Source organism: Patella vulgata, chromosome 3 (genome assembly GCF_932274485.2).
Source record: "Patella vulgata chromosome 3, xgPatVulg1.2, whole genome shotgun sequence".
Lineage (NCBI taxonomy): Eukaryota > Metazoa > Mollusca > Gastropoda > Patellidae > Patella > Patella vulgata.
This window is the reverse complement of record NC_065881.2, coordinates 42,115,802-42,141,736: the sequence shown is the minus strand read 5'-3', so window position 1 is coordinate 42,141,736 and position 25,935 is coordinate 42,115,802. Positions and strand designations below refer to the sequence as shown.

Sequence of the window (25,935 nt, the reverse complement as noted above, 5' to 3'; positions counted from 1 at the left end):
ACCCCATCTCTCTCTCTCTCTCTCTCTCTCTCTCTCTCTCTCTCTTTAGGAATGTAATCAATTGCATTTATCATCTACCAAGGTAGATCCATTACAGTGTTTGTTAATGTCGTGATTTTAAGTTAGGAGAGGGTGACGGCTGTCTTTTAAGTTAAAATTGATTTTAGGTAAAATTGTCCCTAACATAGTTTTATGAAACGCCACTAGCTAAAGTTAAGATAAAATTTTAACTTAAAATATTACTTTAGTGAATTTTATCTAATATGCTTAAAATGGTTTTGTGAAACGCTTCTATCTTAAGTTAGGGTGAAATTTTAGTTTAAGACGGTTTTAAGGAGATTTAAGATTTTATGAAACAGGGCCCAGAGGTGTTACGCCAAGAGTCTCTGCATCGGTCAATGTTTAACATTACTGTTATGTTTCGTACTAACAATAATTGTGTACATACCACATACCACTAAGGCAAAAGTAATGAGTCCATCCCAATATAAACACACCTCTACACGCTTCAAAGGTTTAGGAGAAAGCTTAAATATTTTCATACAAGATACTCATCTTCTTATTCGAGTTAAATGATATAATATAGATGACTAACTAGTTTCGGTGAAATGCATGCTAAAGGTTAAGTGGTCAATTTTTATAATCACATATCAGTAGAAAAAATTGGAGTTATGTTGGCAATTCTACTGAAACGGTGTTGATGAAACGACGATACCAAATGAATCATAACATCTTTAAAGGTAATATATTATTATTTATATGACAACAAATCTAGGTCTACACACGATTAAAACTTATATAGGCTAAACTATGTATATTATAACGAACACTACGTGCGAAGCATCCGTGTGAAAATGGGGTTGGTAAATCAAACCAAAAACTACGTAATTGAACTATTAAATAACATGAAGTGTAATTTATTCCCAGTATGAAAAAAGAAAAACATGCATAAGGAGTATGTGATTGATGTTCCAGGGTTTACATCGCACTGGTAGGATAAGTTACATGTTGATTATGTAACTTAAAATGCAACACAGTTAAAAGAGGCGGTTACTTTATTGGACGTGTATCAAATAATGCTACTTTCATTGGGTGGCAGTGTTTAATGAATGGTATATAATGTCCATTGTATTATGTTTACTCACAGTAACGTTTATTCAAATTCACTTTAAATTAAGAGCGAACACACTCTTATTTTGTGATCTGCATTAATTTTTGCCCGTTCCTACCGGACATTTCGATTGACTATTGATCAATATAACGTTCGAACACCTATATATATATACTATATAGATATATATATATATATATATACCTTTAAATATCTACCTTATAGGTGATCTCACGTATAACTGTGCTATATTTTCTTCATCTAGATATAAAGACTATACGTCCTACATGACGAAGGAAAAGCTTGATGTACAAACTAGTCAATCGCCTTCAACTACTCTTCAACGCACCAGGATGGTGACCAGTTTAGACGATATCCAGTCTATGAGATTTTGGAAAGCGGTGATAGCTGAGTTTCTGGGAACTCTCTTGTTGGTATTGGTTGCTTGCGGATCATGTATCGAACTCATAGATGGTGTTAAATCATCAATTGTGCAGATTGCGTTATGTTTTGGACTAAGCGTTGCAACTATCGTATGGAACATTGCCCATATTAGCGGTGGACACATCAACCCCGCCGTTACCGCTGGCATGCTCGCTGCCCGTAAGATCAGTCTGGCCCGAGCCGTTTTTTATCTCCTTTTTCAACTTGTCGGAGCTATTGTCGGTGCTGGAATCTTGCTGGGACTTACGCCAGACGGCTACCATGGGTCCTTGGGTATGACCACCGTATCACCCAAAATTGATGTGGGAAAAGCTGTCGGCGTGGAATTCATGATAACTTTTATTTTGGTTTTCACTGTTTTTGCATCTTGTGATGGGAAGAGAAAAGATATTAAAGGATCAGTACCACTGACCATTGGTCTGTCTGTCACCATGTGTCATTTATTTGCGGTAAGTAAATTCATTATCTATAATCAAAGTTATCATAATTAACATGTCAGTTATATTTTACTCTTGATAAGTAATATGGTTGATAATATCTCAGAGATCAGTGTACGCCAATGTCATCGTTATAAATAAATGCCCTTCCTTACTATCAGCCATACCTAAAACTCGGAATTTTATGTGTTTCTGTTGTCTTTTCTTTTCTGATATACACATTAATCAATACCGCAATTATACATAGAAATTGTGTAAACCTTGATCAGAATACTGTTGTGATGATGACGCTAATAATTTTTAATACAGCATTGTGTATAACAACAGATTAATTTGTACCATAGAAATAAATCAATAATTGAAAATATAAATTTTCCATATTGTAAAGACTATCATACTCGGTTTTCTCGTAATTTCTTTAGTTTCTGGACGAAAAGTCGGGATTATTTGTTCTGAACTTTCGGTACAGAACTCTGAGCCGGAATTATTTGTGCCAGGTTTTCGGAACAGAATTATAAGTAGGAAAATTATTCCAAGGTTTCAGTAAAAAGTTCAATCAAACCCTAAAAACTCTGGATAAAAAATCTTCATGGTTTCAATTTTTAGTATTACTGCGCTTAGTAAATAATATTTCCATCACGAGGATGGTTTAACCCCATGAATAAATACACTTGAGGTAAAGAATATTTTTTCGTGTATCTAATATTTACTTATTAATGTTCGTATAAGAATGGTTTTTAATGTATGCTATACTGGACAGTTCATCGTAGTTGATCTCAAAGGTTCTGTAAATGAAATGATAACAATATTTATTTGTGTGGACTGATCCTAGAAATTACTACGTTTATTCAAACTAAATAATGGCGATTAAGTATCAATTATGAAGACAATCTTAGTTAATTATTTAAAGAGATAATATATCTCTGAAAGTTTCATTTGATGTGGGCCCAGATGTTGAATTGTCACAAATAATAATAAAAATCAAATTATATTACTAAAGTAATTAAGCACAGTAGGTAATAGAGCGTTTTATACATATATCAACACACAAATGAAATGTAAGCTGTAATAAACACTCAAATTATGATTAAAGTATGAATACAAGATAACTGTACATATCGTGTACTTAATAAACATGAAAACGTATATAAAGTAAATATGATAAGATAAAATAATACTTGTAACATGTAGTAAGAAATTCAAGATTCGAATGCGGGTTCAGGGGCGGATACAGAATTTTTCCAAACGAATTGGTGAAAAGCATATTTAAAACAATTTTTGACCTTTTATAGTGATAATTCCAACAAAAAGAAGTCGACTAAAAAGTTCAATTTGTTATATATGAACCATTCTGTGACATTCTTATTTCCGTTTCATATTATGTTAGCGCAATATAGTCAGGTCGGTGTCAATAGAAGCTATGATTTCTCACCGATGAATAATTACATTTTAGTCTTCCAAATGATTAGTCCACGTCACGAGTTATTTGCCGGGGAAACTTAATCCTACGGTTCCGACAGCCAAGAACAGTTCGGGAAAATGTACGAATGAATGAAAATGACTCTTCGTAGTCACAATCCCATTGGTTCTTAACCCTGTGGACTTCCAAATTCAGGCTTTGTATGGAGTTTATTTGTTAACGGTACACATTACTTGCGTTAATGATATTAAAAACACACGATTTTATAAATCTACATAAGTTTGTGTTAATGCATTACAAGGAACACAAACTTGTGTTAATGCAATGTAAAACAATAAAAGTTTGTGTTGAGATCCAACACAAGATTTTTTTCAGTGTATAGAACCCTAAAGAGGAATTTATAAACAAAGAATTGCGATATTACAGTATATAGAGAATTGAAAAATTATTTGATGAGGATAATATATTGATAATACTGTGATCAGGAGTAATCTCGAGAGACGTAATAGAACAGGACGTAAGGGACGACCCAAGTTCTAATCGTCTCTCTGTATCCGTGCTTTTGGTTGAAAGGACAAAGCTGAGATTTTAATCAGCCTTCCTTTTTCAACCCAACCCCACCCCACCCCCACCCCGAGACACACATTTCCGGTCCAATTTGACTTAAAAGATGGTTATCAGATTATTTGTTTGGGGCATATCAAACTACAAACTTGCCGCCTACACTGTAACAAAAATTTCCGTGAAAAAACGTAAAAAATTCCGGAAACAAAAATTACCAGGAAAATTTTATCCGTATTTCTTTTTCCTGTAATTTACAGAAATTCCCTCAATTAACAGAAATTCCATTTTCAAATACAGAAAAAAAAACCTTGGTAAATTTTGTTTCCTGACGATGATGAAGGTGATAAAAATTTCATTGAATTAACCATTGACTTTATATGCGTGCGTGAAATAGCTTTATTTAACGTCTGCTTCTACCGAAGTGATAACGCAGATAAACTTTAAACGTAACCTCTTTTCGCTAATATAAGAATCGAGAGCAAGGTATCACAAACCGCTACTCGTCAGTGGTTGGATGCTTTCAGGTGTAAGTTTGCGGTATTTTCAAATCGCAGGTATGTAGACTCTGCCATAGAGACAAACCGACTTACACTGGCCAACCGGTTGTACTATCCGGATTTAAGCGTGCTTCATTACCAGATATTACAATCTTAACACACGCAGCATTAAAACATATTTTTATATATTTATGAAAATACTTACAATCTGATTTCCGTATGATGAATCACAATACACTTTATAGATCTTATAAATAATGGAAATTAGATATATATGACAATCAATATGCCAAACTTTACAAAATATGATTCTTCATATTATGGTAAATAAATTGAAATGAATACTATAACATGATGATTAGGAATGATTATATATGTATACGATTACTTATCGTTGCACCGTTTATCCCGTAAAATAACAGACTTAAGTCCATTACAGAACGGAATAAAACATTTTATCCCTAAATTTCAAGGAACTTCCTTGTCATTCCACCGTTTATTCCGTAAAATAACAGAATTAAGTCCATTATAGAAGGGAATAAAACATTTTATCCCTAAATTTCACGGAAATTTCCTGTTTAATACTGAATATTCTACAGAAATACATAAAACACGTAATTTGAAGAAATAATTCACACTATTAACACAATTTCTCCAAAAAATCCATCGATTAACAGAAAAAAGGTGTTAAATTACGGAATTCGGCCACATAAAAAATGGATATTTTTTACAGTGTAGGACCTGTCTTCATCGAACTCTAGATTGTTACATGGAATATAGATAAACGTTCCTGAAGGGGCTGTTAACACAGTTTTATTCACTAAATATATCGGGTAAAACAACTTTAAAGTATGTGGTTAAAATTGAATATGGTTTTGTTTACATGACACGGCTTATAATTTTTAATTCCAAAAAAAGTTGACTGACAGAATCCTATTCTAATCCTACCCACAGCACATTCAGAAAAATCACCGGTTTTCTTATACTTTACGATCAAGTAACGGTGTATTTTCTTTTATTAATTTATGGCAACATATTTAAAAAAAAACATTACTCGGCATACCTCTGGGCCCCTCTAGACGCTTGACCCCTGGAAAAGTATCCCGCCTGCCCCCCCCTCCCTCCCTCCCCTTGGTGCAGAACAGTAGGACGTTAAGCCCCATTTCATTTATTCTCCAAAGCTTTTTCAGAACAAAAAATAGCATTAAGGTCCCGTCTCCCTGTATACATTGATGTAAGTAAAAGAAAGCGACGCGAAAACCCCGCTATCCCAGCAACCATAGAAAAGAAAATAACATTTTTAAACTGCTTTATCTTATTGTGTATACATGTATTTTGTTATAGCAAAATCTTGATAACATTTTTGTACATTGCATATAGATATAGGTAACGATTTTTTCAAAAATTAATTGGCCAAACTCTACCTGAATGTAATAAACATAATTATGCATAATTGATGTGTTTTGAAAGAAGTTATATAGCTTTGCTTTCATCTCGTATCGCCTTGATCTCTTTAATGCAGTTGAAAGATATTTTATATCACGTTTGCATTTTCGAAACTATTTCAGTATTAGATAACGCATAAATTATATAAATGGGGTTTAACGTCCTACTGTTCTGCACCGACTGGGATAAAGAAGACGGGCATACGCCATACAGTGTGCTATGTGGGAAATTTTGCCCAGACAGCGGCACTACGGCCTATTCTTATATTGAATTCCCATAAATTACATATGGCAAACCAATTTTTTGTCCACAAAACAATATACCCACCCACGTGCAGTTATGCAAAATAATGTTCTATATGTTATAAATGGCGTGGATAATTTTTTCAGCTGTCTATATTGATATTGACTCATAATATGTTAACCGCCTTAGAGACCCTTATAATACAACTGATATATTGAAATCACCCATTAATGAGACCAACGACGTTGTAACCCCTTCAGTTGGATTTGTTGTACAATGAATGAATCAAATGGGGTTTAACGTCTAATGCACAAACCGGGCTAGCCAATACGGGAAGGAACAGATATTTACACACCCCCCCCCCCCCCCCGACAGTTCTGATATTGATTATTCTTTAAGTGTGAGGTGGCCAATATCATGTGGTCATTTCTCGTTTATTTCAATTTTGTTTTATCCAGTGAGATCTGTAAGAAGAAAATAGAAATTGAATTGAAAACAAAGTGTATCAGTTTAAGAAAGTAATATTTTTATAAATCCTGGTAGATTAGTCCAAAGATCAATGAGTGGATACGTTACGTTATAGTAGTTGTAGGGTCGTATAAATTTGTTCTCTTGACCGATAATTTGTTATGATGATGATGAATGGCTTTTTACTGGATGCCTCTTGGCTATCGTAAAAAATTATTTATTGGCCTGGAAATAACGTATTCATCCGTGTAGATTAAAACACCATTTTATTACCGTCTATTCTGAGACAGTATAATTATCAACTATAATATCTACATAGCTTTGGGTATTCTTTATCCTGGTGAAATCATTTTGAAAACTTTCTGAAAATAACAAGAATAATCTACCAGTATGTTTCAAATCGGTTTACTACCCATTGATTACGTTCGATACGCGAATAGCCAACGTTCATCGAATGCTATGTACGGAAACGACGTCGTCTCTTCTTGAATATCAATTGGAGTCTATATAAATCGTCTTTCTATTTAAACATAAACCGTTGGCGGCAATTTCTATTGATCTTAGGGCCAGTGAGTGTCGAAGAGAGGTTTGGTGATGCCGGGGGACAACTCCTGGATTGTATGCCCCCTAGGTCCCAAGTATAGGTCCTATGTTCTGAGCAGCGTGAGAAATAAAGATATGTTAGATATGTAAATGAGATGAACTGAACGTTTTATTCAAATTAAATATATATAAATCCGCCATATTGCCGCTACTTTATAATATTATCTTAATCATCCCTACGCACAATATCTACTCTCGGTTATTAAAGCACGGATCCACATTCACACAAGGGCATCTTGTGCAACGAAATTAACAGCAATAATTTCAAATTTCAAAATAGATGACTGTGGCCACAGCCCCCTCTGTCACCATTAGGATCAGTTCTGTCTGTGGGGTAACAGTGGGGACAGTATACATTTTATTGTAATGCTTGGTCAGGAGCCAGTATTGAAATTTATAAATCTGTAATCAAACGGCATTGAATGAGGTAAATGTGGTTTAATTCCTCGTCAAATGAAGACGAGCATACCCCATACAGTGTGCTATGTGGGGACTTTTGCGGCCTACTCTTCTATCGAATCCCAGCTGTCAAAGGTTCTTTTACGTGCACCTCAATGTATACACGGGATATCGCATTTTCGTTCCACCCGAACGACTATACGTTGACCCTTTGCCAGGCCCTCCGTCCTTGTCCTTCTCCTCTGACAAGGGGGAACCACATCGGGAAATCCCGATCGAACACGAGACCACCAGGTTAGCGAGCCAATGACTTACTCAATGAGCCAATGAGGCTCCTAATACACGAATCAATGGTTATTTTACGTCACTGCCTCTGTCAGCTCCACGGTGGCAAGTCAAGGATGCACTTGAAGTTATTAAACGGTTACTTCCCGTTTCTTTATAGGCATTAAAACCTTATATATATACAATGGAGCAAAATCATGTCAACGTCAGTTGCCAACATTATTTGTCAGCATTGATAGCGACCGATTATCTTTTAGAGACTCGTAAATACAGGTTTTCTGAATATTGTTTGCGAAGTATATTGATAATGATCGTAAATGTCTGTTTTATATAAGTTTAATGTTTAGCTTAGACATGAATTGATGTGAATACTTTATATAATGGTGTCGATGTGTTTTATTAACCAGTCATATAGATAGATATCTCATGAAAATATAATCGACTACATAATCTAGTTGCTAACATAATTGGTGGGCGGTTTGTTAGGTTTTGTTTTTTAAGGTGTTTGTTTTTGCACATGCGAATTTGTCAAAAAAATTGTTGTCTGATTTTACCTGAAGGGTTGTGATTACCTGTTCCATATTCAAGGTAATTATTATTGGAAATTCTGGGTAGATGTTTAAAGGAGCTGAACTTCTAATTCAATATTTTCCATAATATTCGAAATTAAAAACACAATTTAGAACTCAATATTGGTCCATTTCAATCCAATTCTGGGATCCTAATATCCAATATTTAAGACACAATTAACATATCAAAATCTGTACTCTGACGTTTCGGGCACAAAAAGAATGAACAAAGAAAAACATAATCCGACATTACAATGCGGGAGTAAATATACTAAGCAGCAAAAGAAACATCGGGTTGGTATGTTTAAAACTTTGAATAGACGCATTGCATAAAACTTGCCAAATGTTTTTATTGTATATTTGTGATCACATCTCCAACTTTACCTGAGCAATAAGGCTCCTTCCCAGACACAGAATTGAACCCAGGAAATGTTCTCAAAAACGCAACCTGACTTCTGAGATGGTAATGTGTTCTCCATGATTTTCATGTAACTCATGCTGCACTTGCTGTTCACCGGGACCAGCCCTATAAAATACACCCCCCCCCCCCATACCTGGTTGAATCATTCACACTTCAACGTCAGCAGCATGCCACGACTCGCGACAGCTTCGAGGAACCAGGCGCTTGGAAGACTCGACGCTGGCCACACTGCCCAAATCTTTGCCAATCACTTCTAGGTCATTGTTCGGACCATCTACAGGCTTCAGCAACGCTTTCGGGGCACCAACACCACGGATGATCGCCCCCGAACTGGTAGACTAAGGGTTACCACAAGGCTACAAGACCGCCATGTTGTGCAACAGCACGTGCAGAATCCCTTCACACAAGCATCTGAGACAACATGTCAGACAAAGGGAACACTCGGAAGACCCATCAGTACCGATACAGTGCGCCGACGTCTCACCAGAGAGAACATCCATTGCCGTAGACCTTACCGTGGACCGATTCTTACCCCTCGCCATCGACGTGAACGTCTGCAGTTTGCCCAACAACACCAGAACTGGCGACACAGGCAATGGAGAGTCGGCATTGCGTATCAACTGCAGATGGCAGGACCAGAATATGGCGTCGACGTGGCCATCGTTATTCTGACCGATGTGTCATGGAACGAGACTCATGGGGAGGTCCATGCATAATGGTTTGGAGTGGAATCGACCTGAACCAGGGAGTGGGTCCTGTGATGTTCCAAAATCTTGGTCCAGGGAGAGGAGGCGGCATCACAGCAGTGCGCTACATCGATAAAGCTCTCAGACCCCACGTCATACCACATTTCGCACGTCATCGAAACAACGTTTTCCAGCATGACAACGCCCGTGCCCACACCGCCAGAGTTACTCGGGACTTTCTACAGCAGAACTGTGTCAACATTATGCACTGGGCGTCTGGTCCACTCCATGTACAGACACTGCGCTGCTATTATTGACACTCACGGTGAACACACCAGATACTGATATATAGACTGTGTACAGACTCTAAACCTTCTCGTAATGTCTTGGAATTATGATGAATTAATCACTAATGTGTCAACATACTGTTCACAAAAAATCAAAAAATTGCTTTGATCCATTTAGTAAGTCGTTTTCTAGAATGATTTGATTAAGGTTCCTCTCTGGTTTTGAAATCGCACAGACGTTTTTTTGGGGTTTTTCTTTTTTTGTTTTAGCTGTTTAGTATATAACGGCTGATTCACAAATGATAAAATAATAATAATAAAAAAAAACGTGAAGAATGGGCTAATTAGGCGTAAACCATTGTCGTTCAATTTGGACTGTTCGCGTAATTCACCGAACATAAGAAAAATAGAGCCATACGCCCTTTAACACATTTTGACTATGATGGGATGAAGGGATTGTTATATCTATTTTAAAATTTTGTGCTCCGCACCTATTCTGAAATTGAGTCAACTTGTTTCGATTCCCCGGTTGTATGTGACAAGGAGTAGGATCGCCTGTCCAACCTCGTGGGTTTTCTCCGGGTCCTCCGGTTTCCTAAAATTGAACCATATGTTAGCCCCGAAATGACCTAGTTTGTGTCGAGTGGACGTTAAATCTCTCTCCCTCTCTCTCTCTCTCCTATTCAGAACTCATGCATAGGTAATCTGAAGCGCAATAGTGGGTTTTGAATGATTGATTATAATATTAGCGATTTACGGAAGCTTAAATACGAACTATTTTTTTGCTATTATTAGGAATGTAATCAATTGCATTTAGCATCTACCAAGGTAGATCCATTACATTGCAGTTGATTCGCCATTACACCACCATTTTCTAAAATTCCATCGCTTATATAAAACATTCCCTTCGTTGACGTTAATCAATTGCATTTAGCATCTACCAAGGTAGATCCATTACATTGCAGTTGATTCGCCATTACACCACCATTTTCTAAAATTCCATCGCTTATATAAAACATTCTCTTCGTTGACGTTAATCCACGTCAGAAAAGGCTACAGAGAAAGTTTTTCTCCTAAATTCCTATCTAAATGACACGATAATTTGAGATGCATTAAAACACATTATCAAGCTATTATCAAGTAAACTATATTATTGCAGCAAGTTACAGTTAAGGTCAGCTTTAATGAGTCTGTTATTGGACCGGAGAAGTTAATGCCAGTTTGTATCAAGGTTAAAGGCCAGCAGTTTTTCAAACTCACGTGAAATAAAGTACATATTAGTACACGTTGTCCAAATGAAATGTTAAAGTGAATACAGTATATTCTTAATGTCGGTGGTCATTTTGTTAAGGAGGACGGAAATCAGAAATATGTAATATAAATCATAATTATAATATAATTAATGTCGATTATTGTTTGCAGAACAGCCGATCATCCTCAGTCGTTCATTTTGTTTATGTCCATTGCAGATGTTCCACTGACCATGCGAATATGTTTAGCACGGGTTGTACTTTAAAGACCCAATTTTGTGTGACTTTTCCTTTTTTGAAGTGCGAGTCTCTTAAACCCCATGATTTTGATGTTTCGCCTCTTTGATCAAACACTGATATTAAATATTATAATATTATCAAATCGGTCAATTTGTAGATAGCGCTAATATGATTTTGGGCACGTGTATGTGCTATCACAGGGTATATGATTTTACTATATGTTTTTACTCCAAAGTTGACCCCTGTTCATCCGTTTAACATCGTATCTGAGGTTAAGTCAATAGATGACAATGACAAACGGACGATATAGAGTTGACAGAATTCCAACGTTGGTTCATTGTAAAAGTAAATAGTCTGCAGTATATCTAGATATAACATGTACTGTTATTTTAAACATGTTTAATTTAAGCCCTATAATCCCGAGAGTTTGGTTTCTGTGTCATATAATTATATGATTTATTTGTTAATGAATCTTAGGGAACCACATCCATTGTTTGTTTTTCCATTTGGAAATATTTCAGATATGTCAATTTAAAAAAAAAATACTGTTGTACTTTAAAGTTTTATCCTAGTAATTTGGCGGTGATTAATAAATAGATTAAACCCACGGTCCTATATATTTTGTACTATTTTTGTATACTGATAATTACTAATAAGGGTTGTTATAACTTATCACCTTAATTACACATGTACGACAAAAGTTCTGACTTCTTAGAGATCGAACTCGGGGTTTTCTAATTACTTCGGGAATTTTAAAACTAAATAGTACACCATGGTAAACACAGTTTGTTAGGTTGTAATAATTGACCAATTCATCCGATGCACGATGATTTTAACCGACTATGTCATGTTGTTCGTTCGTGGATCAATCATTATTATTAAACCCGATTTAAAGCTAACGATAATTCATATTGCTGTTATATTTTTCACAAATGGATCTTTGGGCATTTCTTTTTAATTTTCAACAAATTTGCAACAAAACGACCACTTTGTTCGTTTTAAATTTTCAACAACTTTGCGACAAAACGGCCACCTTGGATCATCTGCTCTCTTTATCATGGATATACCAACGGCGGTAAGTGACATCATGTCGAATGACATCTAAAACTAAAATGGTTGCTTTTGGTTTTCTAGCTAATTGGACACTGCGATCGCCATCTGTAAATTTAACAATCTTTATAATCTTTCTATACTTATTTCATAGACTTACATTAATCCAATGCAACTAATTCCAGCTAAAAAAATTAAGCTATTGTAAAACCAATGCTTCAGATAAACGGCAAAGATTACCAATTGGTTTTCTCATTTCCCTTGATGCTATCATCGTTCATCTTAACTTCATCTTTCAATCTTTCCATATCACACTTTCACGTTTAATTTCCTTTAAGTGTATTAATCCCGTAACTTGCACAATTTCTTTGGTTCTAATAGCCAGTCACATACAACCCTTTTATAAAATGGTTTTAAGTAGTTTTCTTTTACTTCCAACTTCTTAACAAAACACGTACAGGACATATTTTTCCTGATGACTATACGCTTTAGATCTATGTTTTCTTTTTTTGCTTGTGTTCGGGTTTAGGTTGTAACACTATCTTGTTTGTTATAAATTTAATATTTATTTAAATTTTGTAAGGCGTTAATAATTATTAATTTTAATTACACATATTATCGATGTTTATAATAATATCTATACATGTTGCTATGATAATATCTATACCTATGTTGGTATGTTTGAATGTCGGTATGTTTGAATGTCTTTATTCAGTTCTTTGACAAATCTATGGTCATCGACATGTGTAACAAATGTTTTATTGTTTACAGATACAGTATACTGGTTCCAGTATGAATACTGCCAGAACTTTTGGACCAGCAGTTGTAATAGGAATCTGGGAACATCATTGGGTAAGTTAAATAAACCATATTATTTTCGGGTAACATTTTTTTTTTTTTTTTTTTTTTGGTAGTCTTTTCGTTTCTTCATGAACTTCACTGCTACAATATTATCACCAGTGGTTTTGTAGCTGTAAATGGTTGAACAGCAGTGGATGTTCTATAAGATAAATATAAGCACAGAAAATAAGATGTCGACCTTAAAACTCGTACTAAACTTGCTGGCGAATTCCATATTGCATTTGATTCTCCTGGGTCCTTTTCCCAGCAAAAATGCTATAATAAATACGCTTTGTATTATTGGCCCGGCCTTTCGACTAGAGTAGGGGACTATTAAAATGGGAACACCCGTCCGTCCGTCCGTCCGCCGTCCGTCCGCTTTCCTTCCGTAACACGCTTTGGGACAAGATAACTCTGATTCTGATTGAGGTAGAATCTTCAAACTTGGCACAGATGTTCATTAGGTGAATGTCTTGAGTGATTCGGTGATGAACATTTTCTGCTTAGGGTAAGCAGAGAGATGCGATTTGATTTGTAACATGATAACTTTGATCCTAATTGAAGGGAAGTGATGGAACTTGGTGTATTGTTTCATTACATCAACACCTTGAGTGATTTCGATAACAGGCATTATTTGCACAGCTTAAGCAGGGTGATAAGCAACTTGATCTATCGATGTTTTATAAAAGGATAAATTAGCAACTAATTGATGAGTGCCATCTAATCGAATTGTGTGTGTGTCTGTGGGACTGGGGGGGGGGGGGGCAACATTCGTCTCAGTATTAGTTGGTGTACCACGTTGATAATATTTACAGTTTGCATTCAGAAAGATCAAATACTCAACTTTGATGAAATTTTCTGCGGTATCATACTGGTTTGAGTGCAACAGCTCTGATATTTCGATATCGATGAGTTACCCAATGTCACAAAAAACATCAATTAATCCCTTTTTTGATTGATGACCTGTAGTCAGATAAAAAAAATAAAATGGTCCTTTTTAATTCGCTTGCCCATGGCTATTGTCAAAGGAATGTCATATGTCTTAGGAGGCAGTCCATCTACATTTTATAAGACAGTTCATCTATGTTGAGAAGATAAAATTCGTTAACTGAGATTGTTATGCCATACAGTTCACAAAAAAATAATTTCAACTTTTGGTATACTATAGAAATGGGTCAAAGTTTTTGATTAACATTAACAACAGTACTGCCTGTAGCCTAGTTTAATAAGTATTTCCTCTTAAATTCTGAAACGATCAGTGTCTTGAGCTGTTTTGACACTATATCTCTGCTAGCTAATCCCTGCAGTCTGGATTTATGCAGTAGCCATATAGCTTAGGTAAACATAGAATTGGTTCCACTACTGATGTCTTGCTCTAGCCACAGTAATGGGTCGTTCTAAGGACTTCCTTTGTGCAAGTTTTATAATTATTTGATACTGGCCTATAACTCCCTTAATTTTCAATTAAACTGACCCCAAACTGAACATAGCTTAACATATAATAAACCAATTCCCACGTAAATAAATGTGAAACTTTACCACATAAATTCGTGTTTTAATCAAATCCAACGACTACGCGATGTTACAATTGTTTTTAAAAAGGTGGCCAAACCAGAATTAGAACTATTCTCAGTATTCCCAGTGGTACCGTTCCGTTCTACTCCATTAACGTCTGGGTCCATTCACGGGGGAGACACTTAGTCAAATTATCCCCCCTTGATATATCTGTTATTTTTATCGACCAATCGAGTGGGCGAAGTGAAGTAACTCGCATTTTATTGCAACTAACATTATTGTGATGAACGTCAACAATGACGCTAAGACTGTTATGTAAACTGTTTTTTGATTGAACAGATAATTTGAATTCGTGAATGGACCCAAAGGTTAGTGGAGTAGAACTGGGGATACCGAGAATGAATTAGAATACGCGCGTGATTAAACGTCACCTCAAAATTGTAGAAAAACTGTTCGTACTGTTTCAGTTCTCCACTCTTCCTATTTGTAACATAATTGCTTATTTCTATGCAAACGGCGGTACTTTGTTTATGGCAAGACGCCTCTTCAATATTGCAGCTATGGTGAACAGGGCTATATTATATTATATAAATGTGGTTTTATATTGCCATCAGCCCTTTCTACTGATGGTTATCAATAATACTTTGTGGGAGTGTTTACAGGCTAAAGTTATTATCCGATCGGTTTTAAACTTATTTCTGTACACTGCTGATACTCATTGCCTATTGATGTTTAAAAAATGGTCTAGAGCCCAAATTTATAACTAGATTTCGACAACTGTTTTGGACTACTTGGGTGGGCTTTTATTTGTTTATCTATCTATAGACATATCGTTATTCTTGCTCTGCATGCAAATTAATATTAACGATTGATATTTTACAGGTATACTGGGTTGGACCGATACTAGGTGGTGTGGTAGCTGGTTTATTGTATGAACATATCTTCGCAGCAAACGCTTCTATGACTAAAACCAAGGCATGCATACTGTCTAGTCACTACGATGATGACAAATATAAGGCTCATAAGTTGAGAGTTAGAATCATCGAAGAACCACTGGAGGAAGAAAATCCTGAAGATAGTTTTGTGTCTGAAAAGAATGATAATAGAGTCTGAACACCCACCAGATGGCCCCAAGAGAACAAACTTCAATAATATCTACATTACTAAATTCCCAGAGGAAAATACTACTACTACTAGACAGATGGCCAACAGAAATTGTACCAAGACTAGAAATAACAGCCAAAACCCGTTGCATGTTGAAAAGATATATTTGGAAATTCAAACTGGAACAAACATTACAGTGGCGTGCAGAGATTTGGTGATGCCCGGGGACAACTACTAAAACGTAGGGCCTAGTATCGAGAAATGTGAGGAAGGATCACATATTAGATATGTCAAAACATATGAAATAAACGTTTTATTGAAATAAAGTAGGGCAGTTTGTACAACGAAGTTAATAGAAATAATTTTGATTGCACCCCCCCCCCCTCGAAATGGATGCCCGGGCCCGTCCATGCACGCCACTGTCTTCGGATACATCGGTTGTTGTTTCTTAGCCCATATAATATCGTCATTTAACCAGTTCCATTATCCATCTTACAAATGGGTTTAAAGATGCATTATGTAAGAGCTAAATCGGTCTATTGCAGGTCTTTCTTTTAGCATAAAATGTTATATATTATATTATCATTTAGACATTTATTGATATAACAAGTGTACAATAAACTCTCTAGATCATCAGATGGCCGAGATTTAAAAGGATTTAAACATCCGCGAGATTTAAAAATTTAACAATAAAATAGACAATCGAGGCTAGGCCTCTTTTGTCAAGTATCGTCTCTACGATAATGAACGATCTACGCTATATCTTCGAACATTCATAATTTCGCCCAGAAAAAAGTAATTTAAATGAAATTTTCAATATATTCACTTTCCATTATCTATGTTTCACTTTCTATTATATATGTTTGAACTGTTACACCAAGAACGTCCGGCTCTTTATCTAAATCTTTCATAATGCATCTTTAAATGATTTCTTTTGGATGTCAATGAATGAGAAATATACAAGGATGTTTTGATCAATACTAATATTATTATCGAGTTTTGTGATTTGTTAAAAACAAAGACATCATGGCACATGCTGACCCATGCGGGATTCCATTTTGTTCTCTTGATTATTGATTGTATTGTAGTTTATAAAACGGACAGTTTTTGTTGTAAAAAGTACAGAACATAGTTTTAATGGTCATAAATGATCAGATCATACGCAGTTTTATGTGTACCGTAATAGTAATATCTATGACAGATCTAATCAAGTCATTTTGTAGTATAGATCTAATAAAGTCATTCTGTAGTACAGATCTAATAAAATCATTCTGTAGTACATATTTAATAAAGTCATTCTATAGTACAGATTTAATAAAGTCATTCTGTATTATTTAATAAAGTCATTCCGTATTACAGATCTTATAAAGTCATTCTGTATTATTTGATAAAGTCATTCCGTACTACAGATCTTATAAATTCATTCTGTACTACAGATCTAATAAAGTCATTCTGTAGTACAGACCCAAAGGTATTTTTGTATTGTAACTTTTGAATGTAATATTTTGTAATTACATTTGGAAACGTGCTAATAATTAATTATTCAAGAAAAAAATATGTGTTTAACCTCTGTTGTCGCATATCTAATAAATATATTATTTTTAATGGAGAAATATTTATGTGCCGTAATAATTTGTCATTAAAAATAAACAATCATACAATAATAGACTTAAACCAATCTAATGCCCCCATCAAAATTTGTTTCTGATAGTCGCGAACAATTAATCGAAAGTGTCCTTCCCAGATTGGAAAGAGAATAGATCGAAACACCGTTGTCAGTTTGAAAATTACCGACGTATTGGGCTGCCTTCAGCCATAATGGGAGATAATCGTGTTTCGCCTTTTCTCATCAGTTCTACATCATACCCATACATAATTTCACCGCTATACATAAAACTGAAACATACTATTAATAATTTTTGTCCCCCGCCTTTCGAAGAAAGCAGGGGACTATTAAAATGGGTACGTCCGTCCGTCCGTCCGTCCGTCACACTTTTTGGGACACAATAACTCTCTTCCTAATTGAGCTAGAATGTTCAAACTTGGTGTAGGTGTCTATTAGGTGAACGTTTAAACTTGATGTAGATGAGCATTAGATGAATGTCTTGACTGAGTTCAATGATTAACATTTCGAGCTGGATGCTTGTCGATGCTTTGGGTCAAGATTATCTTGATTCTATCTGATAGAGAGTGATGGAACTTAGTGTATGGTTTGATTGCTCGATACTTTTGAAAAAAAAAATGTGCGATTAATTAATATGTGTCATTATTTATTTTGGGATTTCGGCGGGGGACATCAGCCTCACTTTTGGCTTGGTTTTTTTTAAATATATGTAAAAGCAAGGATTTTTAAAAAAAGAAACATGCATGGAGATGAATATTAATGTTGAATTTTATATAGTCATTTTGTAAATATAGTTTACGTTTATTAGCATGTTAAAATATTATAATTATTTTATGACTATTAGTGAAAACTTGATATTACTGTAATAATATAATCTAGCATGGTTATTTAAATCAATAAACGGCTTTTTGCTATATCTTACGCCATTTTTTTTACATACCCACCTTGTACTATACTTTTATTTCCGTCACCTCTATGTCCATCGATCAAAATTTCTTGTGAACATATTATACTCTGTCTCGCAACCGACGCCTTATATTAATGAACATTGTTTAAAGAATTGTTCCTTCGATTTATTCGAACGGTATTTTATAAAAAAAAATTAATGAAAGATTCATTAGATAAAATAATTCAAAAGAATCGTTCGTTTATAGAAAGTATACACATTTGTAAATACATGCATGTCACTCGTGCAGGGCTGGGTACCGGGCAAGGAACCTAGCCATTCGAGTTTATTGTTGGAGATTTTCATCAAGTATCAGTACGAATATCCAGGGGTTATCTAGATATTTTACCAATGTTCGGTACATTTATTACGACAGCCGCAACGAACACTCAAGAATTCCCCACGATTGATCACAATGCATCTACAGTTTATAGCGAATATTCTCCGGATTACTGCGTATACGATATGAAAGTTCTACATACGACCGCTACGAAAGTGCTACGATCACCATACTATTACCACTACTGTCCTACGCTTTGGATGTTTTGCTACGGGGTTGTCGCACAATTAATCTCGATGCGTCACGATTGATCACGATGCATCTATGGTTTATGACGAATGTTTTACGGATTACTTCGACCGTACTACGAATTTCTACGATCCCTTGAGTCTTCTACAATTTTTGCTACAGGTACTTCTAGGGTGATATTGCAGACAGAAAAGACAGATAAATACCCCCCCCCCTCCATTAACCTTAAATTATAGCAATCGTGACGCACCGTGATTAACCGTACTATACGTCAAGTCCGTAACTATCTCATGACTTAAATAGTGTGACTAGGAATTGGTTTTGTAGAATAATAATCTTGCTTTTGTTACAGATACAATACACAGGCTCCAGTATGAATACAGCCAGAAGTTTAGGCCCTGCCTTAGTCATGGGGAACTGGGATAAGCATTATGTAAGTGAATTTTTATACGCCCACATTTTCATGTGGACGTACATGTATATTGTCGTCGTCCCTGTCCGTCCGTCTGTCCACAATCACCCGATTTCAAAGAAACTTGAAATATAGGTTTATCTCCCTAAGATCTCGATTCCTTTCGATATTGGCATGGATCGGACCTTAACTTCATGGATTATGATCCCTGATTGTACGAAAAATCGCGTTTTTAGCTTGCGGACCCTATAGAGGTCACAATTTTTATTTGATTTTGTTGAAATTTGAAATGTAAGTTTATAACCCATAGATCTTGGTTCTTGTCGATATACGCGCATATCTGACCGTAACTTCCTGAATTATGGCCCCTGACTGTACGAAAAATCATGTTTTTTAGCTTGTGGACACTATGGAGGTCACAATTTTATTCCGATTTAAAAAAAAAACATTACACCTTAATGACGGTTGGGTTCGAATTTCGTTAAAATCGGACCAAAACTGACGGACAAAAAGACCGCCCCTCGAACGCAAACAGTTTAAAAATATGGTATATGGCCCTCTAGAGCTCTCAATTTTGATCTGATTTTGATGAAACTTGAAATACATGTTTATAACCCAAAGATCTTGGTTCCTGTCGATATTCGCGCATATCGGATCGTAACTACCTGAATTATGGCCCTTGATCGTATGAAAAATCGCGTTTAAAGCTTGTGGTCCCTCTAGAGGTCGAAATTATTAACTGATTTAAAAAGCTGTTCGAATATATCACCGTTACACCGTAATGTTTGAATCGGACCAAAATTGACAAAATGGCGCCCCTCTACGCAAATGGTGTAAACATCTGGTATATCAAGGTTGTAGACCCTCTAGACGTCACAATTTTATCCGATTTTGATGAAACTTGAAATGCATGTTTATAACCCAAAGATCTTGGTTGCTGTCGATATTTGCGCATATCGGACCGTAACTTCCTTAATTATGACCCCTGAGTGTACGAAAAATCATATTTTTAGCTTGTGGTCCCTCTAGAGGTAACAATTATTACCTGATTTACAAAAACGTTTGAATATATCACTGTTACATCGTAATGTTGGCTGAGTTCGAATTTCGTGAACATCGGACGAAAACTGCCAGACAAAATGGCCACCCCTCTACGCAAATTGTGTAAACATCTGGTATATCAAGGTTGTGGGTCCTCTAGAGGTCACAATTTTGATCCGATTTTAATGAAACTTGAAATGCATGTTCATAACCCAAAGATCTTGGTTCCTGTTGATATTCGCACATATCTGATCGTACCTTCCTGGATTATGGCCCTTGATGTTACGAAAAATCGCTTTTTGTTTAGCTTGTTCTCCATCCATTGCAAAATGTGGGCGTATCCTGCCTGGCAGCCGTTGGTTGAAAGAGTTTGCCAACGGAAGTTATATTGCTTATTGTTAAAAGAGCAGCTCATTGCCTCGTTTCAGCTTGGCTTATTGATGTTGTGTAATTCTTTTATACCGCTCGCTTCCCATTTTTCATTGAATTAACTTAACTTTTTGTTAATCCGTTTGTAAACTTTATCAAGTGGTGATTACAATATTATTACGAAAACCTGCAAATTTCATTCTATTACAAGCTTGAAAACAAATTTATGTAGGACACGGGAATCAAAGCCATAAACAAGTAAATTTTGCGTCTCAAACTACACCTGACAGCTATATACATTTGCTTGTCTCTACAATGAAGGGTTCTAAGGGCCTTTCACACACAACTGGGTCTATTACCAATTTTATCCACTGCCAAATATAAAAATTGTAATCCCTGAGTTATGTAAACAATAGTCATGTAGAAGATTTGTATCAATTAAATAAACTGATCAGAGGATACTAAAGTCGCCTCGGACTAATTTGAAGATTATATATAGTCTTCAATCCTAATAAAAAAAAAAAATGATAAGGACAAATTGGATGAAAGATGTTCTTTTTCTTGCCTTGCGGCTTTGCTTTCAGGGTACAGACTCATGGCGAAGCGAATGCACTGAATATTTCTGCAACGAAGCTGCGACGAAGCGAGATTAGGACCGAGATAAGGGGAACGTATTTTCTTCCAAACATAAGTGTATATTAATAGATCCCTTAAGTGTATATTAATAGATAATCCCATGTTGTTTTTCAGGTTTATTGGATCGGTCCGTTATTAGGCGGTGTAGTTGCGGGGCTACTTTATGAAAACGTGTTTGCGTCGAATGCTTCTCTGACCAAGGTCAAGGCTTGTCTTCTGGCTAGTGATTACGATGAGTCAAAATATCAGGCCTACAAAATGCGTATCCGTGTTATTGAAGAAATCGACGAGGAACAGAGCTTTGAAGAATCTGAAGACGCGGGAAAGTCAAGCAATGGATATGATAGAATAAAACATGTTGATAGTGGTAGACTAACAATTGTTTAAATATGGCATTACAACGGCTATCTTATCTCGAGTTGCTTTAGACTAACAGCTTATCTTGTATTTAGATTGTTAGGCATTTTTTAGAATAGGCTTCGTTCACGCTCTGTGTTTTTGCATGGATGAAATGTTATACATTTTCATTCAAGATCCAAATTTATTTGCTATTCTCAAAACAATTAAATCACATAGCCAATTATGATATATCAAGTTCGAACTGATGACTGAAAGCTATTTCCTTATCTATTAAGAGAGAATCACTTGGCTAAAGCTATTTCCTTAGATTCTTGGCTAAAGCTATTTCCTTAGATTCTTGGCTAAAGCTATTTCCTTATCTATTAAGAGAAGAATCACTTGGCTAAAGATATTTCCTTATCTATTATCAGACGAATCACTTGGCTGGGCGTGAATAAAATGTTGTTTATAATATTTTATCAACCTAAAAGGTTTGAATGGCCACAGGGTGGATTCCTAGTTGATTCTATTACTCTTTCCCTGGTACGACATAAACATTACGTTTATTTCCCCATTAGCTTCAAAGTTCAAAGGTAAAAGAATTCCGGTCGGTCTCGAATTCCTCAACCGACCGAACAAGCTGTGAGTGTATGTGACTCTGGTCAGGAAATCGGGGGCGTCGGAATCGGCCCGGGGGAAGGGGGTGGGGGTACTGGAGATGCAATTATTTGCAAATATGTATTACAGATTGTCCCGAGATCCCATTCAGTTACGCTGACTGCACCCCCCCCCCCAATATAAATTTCATTCCGACAATGTAAAATAAATGTTATTTTATTACTTTATTATTTCTGGGTCACGTTGTAGTGAATGTAGTGACAACTAGTCTACAATCACATAAAACGAACGTGAGGTAATGCACGTACAACATACAACATTTAAAACACGATATTTTTGTGTGAATTAATAATATATTTAATTTTAAATCGTTAAGTAAAAATATATCTTCTTGTGTATGATTATAGACTAAAAAAAATTCATTGATAATGATAATGAGCTTCCAAGATATAAAAGTTTTCGTCAACTGTCTCAAGTATCTGGGATGATTCGAACCACAAATTCGGGATCACAAATTACGGTCCAACTAATCACTGATAAGAGCGCATTTTGTCAAAATCGCCCTAAGTTTTGTAAAAAGTGACCGACTTGGAATAAAATGTTATTGTCAAAATTTAAATTTTCATTAATTTGGTCATTTATTTATGAAATAACTTAAATTTTGGCTATGATGTATATAATGCTTATCTAGAAGATTTCCTTGTCCGTCCCTGTTTGCAATCCATCGGGTACTTTTGGCAAAAGAACGCCCTTTTCCTTTTCTGTTCTTGTCGGTGATTGGTATGACCCAAAAATTATACAAACACTGTCAAACTATACTGTGCAGAAAAGTGGGACTTTGAACCCCATTTCATTTCAAACTATATTGACAATGTAAAATATATTATGTTATTTTCGTTAGTTTATCAGTTTCTGTGGTATCAGAGTTTATAAGTGACGCTGTATATAGAAAACTAGTCTACATTAAACGTGAGATAATTAATTTAATGTTTAATTGTTAATGCATGTATATGTGATATACAAATAAAATATGATATTTATGTGTGAATTAATATATTTCATTTGAAATTGTTTATCTATGGATTATATATATACTAATTGCAAATGATGAAATAAAACGTTTAAAACCTGTTTTCCTTCTCTTTTGTTATGCACGTTGTAAAAGTATTGCATCTCAGATCATTGCTTTCTTGTATCTGAAGACGGCTTATAGCCTAATAATTGGTCATATAATTAAAGAATAAAAGAGAAGAGGCTAAATACCGAAATCTGTACATCATTGACAGGGGTTAGAGTTTATTTAAGCTGTCCGAAAAAACTCGGCAGTTTTTGAAATCATTATATTTAATACAAGTACCGATAGGTTCACATAATACACATTTAACCGCACATCATGAACCCCTAACCTGGTCATTATGAACCAAATTATTTCAAAATCGATCATTTGAAACAAATGGATGCTGATGTGAGCGGAAATCACTTTGGGGGGAAACGGGAGTTTCACATCTGAACAGTCTCTTAAAGGCTCGACGAAAAACCGGCGATAACGCTATGTTGACATAAAAATAAAACCCGGCTTGTAATTGAGCGGCACAGTAACTTACGGTCAGTAGCAATAGTTTACTACTTGAATTTCTAGTAGCAGTCTCTTCTAGGATTATAGACAACACAACAGCAAATGAAAATACAAGATGTAAGAATGCAATAGGTAGTAAAATGGTTGTTAGTTTAATGGCTTGTGTTCTATGTGGCAGTGGCCAATTTCCTCCCCCTTCACACGACTGCCTGTCTTCCAACCGAAACAACTCCAATATAGTTTTGTGAAAATAAATTTTTCGTATGATGGACACATTACAGAAACAGATCATGGTAAATGGTATAATACAATACAGGGTCATCTCCACATATTCATGTATTTTCATATACCAGTTTTCTTCAGTATAGTAACAGAATGTAACATTGGCGAAGTCCGGTAACTCTTGCACTACCGTCAGGCCTGAAAACCAAATCATTGGAGAATTGATGATAAACGAGGCAATGAAGGTACCAACAAGCAACTTGAGGCTCTGTCTTACCACAGTCTGTGAACGAATCGAGTATTTAGACATCGGATGACAGATGGCGATGTATCTTTCAACACAGGCACAGCTCAACAAGTACACAGACCATGTAGCCATAGTATGATGGGTGAATACCAGAATATTACACGGAATCTTGGTGCCGGTTACCTGCTTCTTGTGAAATATCCATGGGTAGTAAACAATACAGGTAGATACCACTGTAAGAATAGTACTAGCTATATTTGAAGACATCAACAGAATTCCTGTGGTTTTCTTTCTTAGTTCATTCGCAAGCACTGAAGCCACAAACAAAGAATTCCCCAAAATAGCGGAACAAGCCAACACTGGAAAGATGTAAGCTATGAATATATGTTGTACGTCTAAGGCTAATGGTTCGTGATATAAAATTGAAAGAACGCTCAAATACATTTGACGATCCATCTTTTCGGTGGTGGTCGGATATAACTGTCTCTTAGGTCTAACTCTGTCTATATTGAATGAAAATATTATAACACAATAATAACCCACGCAGATCTATCTCATTTTAACACGGCCTTTATATCGCTCTATAACTAAGTTAACACTTTCTTTTTCTTCCAACAGAATATAGAGAACATGATAATATACTTATATATAAGTCTAAAGAAAGAAAGCTATATATTGTTATGAATTGATCCGCTAAGTCTATTAGTCACAAAAACATCAACTATAGCATTGCCAACAGTTGTTTACCAATAATCAATTATATACTAGTTACCAATAGTCAATTATATAATAGTTTCCAATTTCTTTGAATTTATCATCCCTTATTGCCACTGGTAGTTTTTATATAGATGTAAGATTGTAAAGTTCATCTACATCTATATTCCAACTAGCGTTTAAGTGGATCGCACTGTATAATCTTCTGAAATAAATTTTAGGAATGCAACAGACTCCACACGTATATGAATTGAAAAGATTGACGACTTTATCTGGAGTAATTCTTTAATGTGGCCTGGTAATACTGCTTATAGATTAATTAAAATATCCACCTGTTAGATGACAAATATTACATAATAGGCGTCTTTAAGGTCCCGTAAATGATCACCGATGAGTTAATTATCATGAGTTACATCGATCATAAGTAATAAGTAATGTTACGGGGAATATGGCACAAATAGTTTAAAACCATCTAGATATATTTAAAAAGAATTGAAATCGATTAATTTGCTTTCATTAATTAAATGATCGATTATTTAGACCATAATAGATCTGTATTGGTATTTAATAATGTCGGTATTCAAACATATAACTGCATAATTAAAACATGTCTACAGAAATTGCAGAACTTAATTACCACATTACGTGTTATTTTAAAGGCGATAATTAAACTGCCTTGAAGTTGGTAGGATCTAATGAGTTATTTCGATTAGTGACGGGACAAGCTATATTCGATAGAATATTTATTTCAAAGAATAAGTGGAAGTCGGCCTGTATTTTAGT

General features: G+C 35.4%; 1 protein-coding gene across 3 annotated transcripts; it reads left to right on the top strand.

Moving 5' to 3' along the window:
* The first annotated feature begins 553 nt into the window (after positions 1–553).
* On the top strand, positions 554–23,524 carry LOC126815114 (aquaporin AQPAe.a). Of its 3 annotated transcripts, XM_050540652.2 has the most exons (4): positions 554–740; positions 1,377–2,004; positions 19,331–19,411; positions 21,551–23,524. In XM_050540652.2, exons 2-4 carry the CDS (start codon positions 1,399–1,401, stop codon positions 21,821–21,823), a joined length of 960 nt encoding a protein of 319 aa, XP_050396609.1. In that variant the 5' UTR covers positions 554–740; positions 1,377–1,398; the 3' UTR covers positions 21,824–23,524. The 3 variants fall into 3 exon arrangements, with proteins under 3 accessions (XP_050396609.1, XP_050396610.1, XP_050396611.1); XM_050540653.2 differs by lacking the exon at positions 554–740 and having other exon boundaries at positions 1,140–2,004; XM_050540654.2 differs by lacking the exons at positions 554–740; positions 19,331–19,411; positions 21,551–23,524 and adding exons at positions 13,192–13,272; positions 15,658–18,643.
* The last annotated feature ends 2,411 nt before the right edge of the window (positions 23,525–25,935 follow it).

Excerpts from the sequence above, each read along its gene's own strand:
- LOC126815114 (XM_050540652.2), top strand. The coding sequence starts at position 1,399 with ATGACGAAGGAAAAGCTTGATGTACAAACTAGTCAATCGCCTTCAACT. Across the intron at positions 2,005-19,330 it reads CCATGTGTCATTTATTTGCG|ATACAATACACAGGCTCCAG; the intron begins GTAAGTAAATTC and ends CTTTTGTTACAG. Across the intron at positions 19,412-21,550 it reads GGAACTGGGATAAGCATTAT|GTTTATTGGATCGGTCCGTT; the intron begins GTAAGTGAATTT and ends GTTGTTTTTCAG.